The sequence below is a fragment of the Phlebotomus papatasi genome, chromosome 1 (assembly GCF_024763615.1).
Source record: "Phlebotomus papatasi isolate M1 chromosome 1, Ppap_2.1, whole genome shotgun sequence".
NCBI classification, from domain to species: Eukaryota; Metazoa; Arthropoda; class Insecta; order Diptera; family Psychodidae; genus Phlebotomus; species Phlebotomus papatasi.
In genome coordinates this window covers 23,966,787-23,971,416 of record NC_077222.1, presented here as the reverse complement: position 1 = coordinate 23,971,416, position 4,630 = coordinate 23,966,787, and the positions used below count along the sequence as shown (strand labels likewise).

At 33.7% G+C, this 4,630-nt stretch overlaps 1 protein-coding gene across 1 annotated transcript in view; it reads right to left on the bottom strand.

The window, feature by feature from the left end:
- Window positions 1–872: 872 nt before the first annotated feature.
- Window positions 873–4,630, bottom strand: part of LOC129799806 (ATP-binding cassette sub-family C member 4-like) — a 69,488-nt gene continuing 65,730 nt past the window's right edge. The window contains exon 19 of the mRNA XM_055844034.1: window positions 873–1,727. Within this exon, the coding sequence (XP_055700009.1) occupies window positions 1,026–1,727 (702 nt within the window). The 3' untranslated portion in view covers window positions 873–1,025. The remainder of the gene's footprint in view (window positions 1,728–4,630) is intronic.

Genomic DNA, 4,630 nt, shown 5'->3' with positions numbered 1-4,630 from the left:
GTTTTCCAACTCTATTATTCTGTTATTATTTTTTGTGGGAAGGAAAAAAATTCCTTCCTGGGGAGGTTGATTTGAAACTTTTTGCCATACAGGATGTACTGTGCGTGTTCATCCAAAAAACTATATGCCCAAAAAGTCAGTGGAGAAAAAAGTACTCTATTATTAATTCACCACTGACGACGTCATATAACATACTGAGTATGCAAACTTTCCTGTCCAACAGAATTTGTGGTTACTGAAGGGTGGTGGCAATAAATGCTTAATTGCGTGTGTAATTTTAATGAAATTCGTCCAACTTTGTGACATCATACAAATGTGAATACTCACATTTAGTTAGATGTTCTGGTGGTAGGTGAATTTAGAAAAAAAAACAGGAGTAAAAGAGTTCTGGAAATTCCAGTAATTCCAGATGAAAATTTTGTACAAAATTCTCAATTAAACAGCTTTTAAATGTGCTGTGAAAAGGTGACAAAGAGCAGGGAAATTTAATGGTAAACGTATTAATTAAGTCTGAATTTAGGTTTCCTCTTCAAAAGCTTCTCTGAATGCACCTTCAAACTTTCATTAACCTGCTTTTCTCATCGTAATTATCCAAAAAAGGCACATAACTCTTTTATTTAAAGAGTTCTCTTTTATTTAAACTTTCTCTCAATAATTTATAAATGCAAATTAATTTACAATTCGACAGTTGTTGGTCCTCCAGTTTTTGGGCCATGTCCGTTGCCTCCAATTCTCCTGAGCGTGCGACTAAAGGCTCCCCAAACGGTGAAATTGTGAATTTGGTAGAGCAGAAAAATTCAACCATTTGCACATTATTGCTCCTCGTTGAAAAAAAATGACATACAAAACCGCCACAAAAAAAAACAGTCTCGCACAGAAAATTCCATTTATAGTTCATGACAAATACAAAAAAAAACAAGATTGAGCGTTACAATTTTAATATAAAAAATGAGGACTTTTTCGAGAGGGGAAAATAAGTATAATCTCAAATGTTGCGGGTGGATTGCAAGAACTGTGACTGGAAATCACGAAGGTACTTGGGATGTCCGATCGAAGTTCTTTCGCGCCAATTCGATGAGCTGAAGTGAAGTGGTGGGACCCGTTTCGTCCACGAGTGCTCTGAAGAAGCCTCCCTGGGCCTTCTGAATAAGATCATAGGGATGTCCAAACTCAACCACACGACCGGCATCGACTACCAACACCCGATCGCTGTCCATGACCGTATGTAGTCGATGAGCTATAGTTAATACTGTGCACTGTGCGAATTTATCCCGGATTGTAGTCTGGATCAGACGATCTGTATCCGGATCAACATTGGCCGTTGCTTCGTCTAAAACTAGGATTCGATTGTCCCGGAGTATGGCTCTGGCTAGGCATACCAACTGCCTCTGGCCCATGCTGAAGTTCGATCCGCCATCGGACATTTTGCTGTCCAAACCACGAGGCAAATGTGAAACGGCCTCTTTGAGTTCCACCTGTGCTAGAGCACTCCAAATTTCATCGTCTTTCTTTTCCTCAAAAGGATCGAGATTGTGTCTCAGGGTTCCGGTAAATAGGATTGGATCCTGGGGAATTATTGATATTTTGCTACGAAGGTCATGCAATCCCAGAGTTTCGGCATTAATGCCATCAATCTCGATCAGTCCCTCATTGAATGCCAAACGGAATAGAGCTTGAATGATTGAAGACTTGCCAGCTCCGGTTCGGCCAACAATTCCGATTTTCTCCTGGATTTTGAGGATTAAAAATAATATTTCATTAGTTTACAAGATTAAACATATGAAGGATATTTTATGAACCTCATCTGCTCTCTACGATGCTTTCCTATGCGGGCTTTATACTTAATTTTTATCAATAGAATACGATGGGGTAATTTGGAATCATGTTTAATTTGGAACTCTGAGATTTCTTTAGATGGAAAAAGGAAAAAACAACAAAGGACTATTTTTGAATGTAAAGTCTTGTATTTTTTCGTGGTCTTTCTTTTTCTTTTTGACCATCTAAAATATGAAGAAAATCTCCATATTCCAAAATAGACATGATTCCGAATTATCCCATATTACCTTACGGCTTAACTTAACTTATTTTTTCAAGTAAGATTTTTAGAAAAACTATGACTAAATATCAAATTTTAAGGATAAATGATCCATTTGAGACTTTAAAATTGGGCTAACTCTCTTAACTCAAACTCGTGTTACACAGATTTGAGAATAAAAATTTTAATACCGTTTCTGATCTGAAGATTCATAACTTCTAAAACTCAAGATGCTTTATTACTGGATTTTACTTAAAATCTGAAGCATTAAATTGACCTTCATAATGCTGTCCCAAAACGATCTTTAAGCGGACATAAGGCTCCGTTGGTTTTGAATTCCTAAGGAAAAGCACTTACATCAATACAGTGGGACCTCGATAGAGTCAACCAGCGATAGTGTCAATCTCCAATAGTCAATAGCTACTTTTTTACTCTACGGACTTCGATAGAGTCAACTTGGACCCAAATACGCGTAATTTTCGCAACTCCATTTTTGTGGAGGGTGTTATTCTTTGGAATGCTCTGCCCAGGGAGCGAAAGAGAGGGCTTATCCTGAGTTATGTGGCCTCCATTAACGCCTCGTCCTAACTTTATGTCTAGGGCCATTTTATGTACAGAGGACAGTTTGTCCTAATGGTTTTAAATAAATTGAATTGAATTGAATTGAAATTGACTCCGATAGAGTCAACTTTTTCTTTATTTTTGAACTAATAATATTATACGATTTTATTATGAATTTTTCTAAATTAAAATCAGTGTTTTGGTGTAAGTAAATGGTAATATTATGATAAAATTTGTATAATAACCGTGTAATCATTTTTTCAACAAAAGAATTCTCTTTTCGTGATAATAAGCGTTTCTTGTCTTTTCTCTCTTGTCTTAAGATTTTTTGATTAAGCCTATGATCCTAATGTAAGGAATTTTGATCCATCATTAATTTGGAACTGAATAATATTAATGGCACAAACAAAAAAATATGAACTCAAATTACAAAAATAAAAACGCACAGGATGCTAGATTTTTTGATAATGAAGAAATTTTTTCTAAATTTATTGAAACTGTTTAAAGAACGTACTTGTTTAAAAAAAATGTACATGATAAATGATCTTAAAATTACCCTTGTTAAGAAAACGTGTAAATTTATTTTAAGTTACATTTTTAATTAAAAGGATTAGTATCTTAAAAGCAAATTTGGATCAAAAACAATAAGCAACAGAAAATTAAAATTGGTCAGCAAAAAATGGTTAAAACTTCCTTCTTTTTTATATTTAAGATTTAAGTGCGGAATGGTTAAAATATTGACTTGGACTCTTCGGACGATCCCCTATAAGTCAGCTTGAAGATTATTAATACAACTCTCATTTCCACCCCACTAGGGGAGGGGTAGAGAGGAAATGAGGGTCATATTGATAATCCTCAGATTGACTTATTAGTGGGTCATCTGAAGGCTCCAAATCGATATCTCTAACCATTTAGCGCCCATATTACAGAACATGAAGAAAATGAGAAAAATTGGTTTTATGCTCTTTTTGTGAAGTTTAGAGTATTTATTTTATGACGGAAAGACCAACTATCAATCTCTTCTTTTATACACTAGAAGTTTAAATGAATTTCTAGGTAATAAACTTAAGGATTAGCCATATGGTTTAACTATTCCAAATTCCTTTTCCTTACTGGCAAGATATTGAAGAAATTCCGATTTAGTATTGTACATAAAAGGCATTTGACCCAAGTAACAAAATGATGTCAACATGACGTTTTTCCTACCATATGACCATGGTAAATATTTTGGCACCCGAAGGTAATACATAAGTTTTCTTATTTTTCAGTTTGAAACCGGTTTAAGTTAAAATATCTTTAAAAATATTGTCTTTAATGAAATTACTGATACTAAAATATAATTTTTAGTTAATGGCCTCTACACACTAGAGAAAAATATGTCCATATTTCACAGTTTTTCCTACACAAGCGTAGGGAATTTTCTTCAATATGGACATAATTTTTTCTAGTGTGTAGAGGCCTTAAGAAAATTATTATAGTGCATAGGGTGAAAGGAACACCTATTGTCTCTTTAAGAATTCGTGTCAGGATCTATTAACACGTTACTCTGTACAATTTGGAATACGAAATTCGAATACTTATCCTTATCGAAAAACGCAAATTAAAGAAAGAAACGTTATAATACTTATATTTTATTGGATGTATTAAAGAAATTTCATCAATTTGACCAAAGTGTCAATAGGGGTTTCATGTCGAAGAGGTGTTTCTTTGACCCTAATGCTCATGACTATGACTGAAGTTACTTCAGTTAAGTTGCAATCGTGATACCAAAGGTCAAGTTTTTGAAAACATTTTTTTAAGTGATTTGTGGGAGATTTGTATTTAGAAAAAATTGTTTGAGAACAATTAAAAATATTGTTTCTATTTGAAAATTTATTTTAAAAACGTTTTTGAATGTTTTTCGAAAAATTAATATTTCTGTATTACTCAAAGCTTTCAAAGCTCTATTTAATCAGAGAACGAAGTTAGCTGAAAACATTTTATAAGACTAAATATTTAATTACATTATTTGGTTTGTTTTATCGACATGTAAAT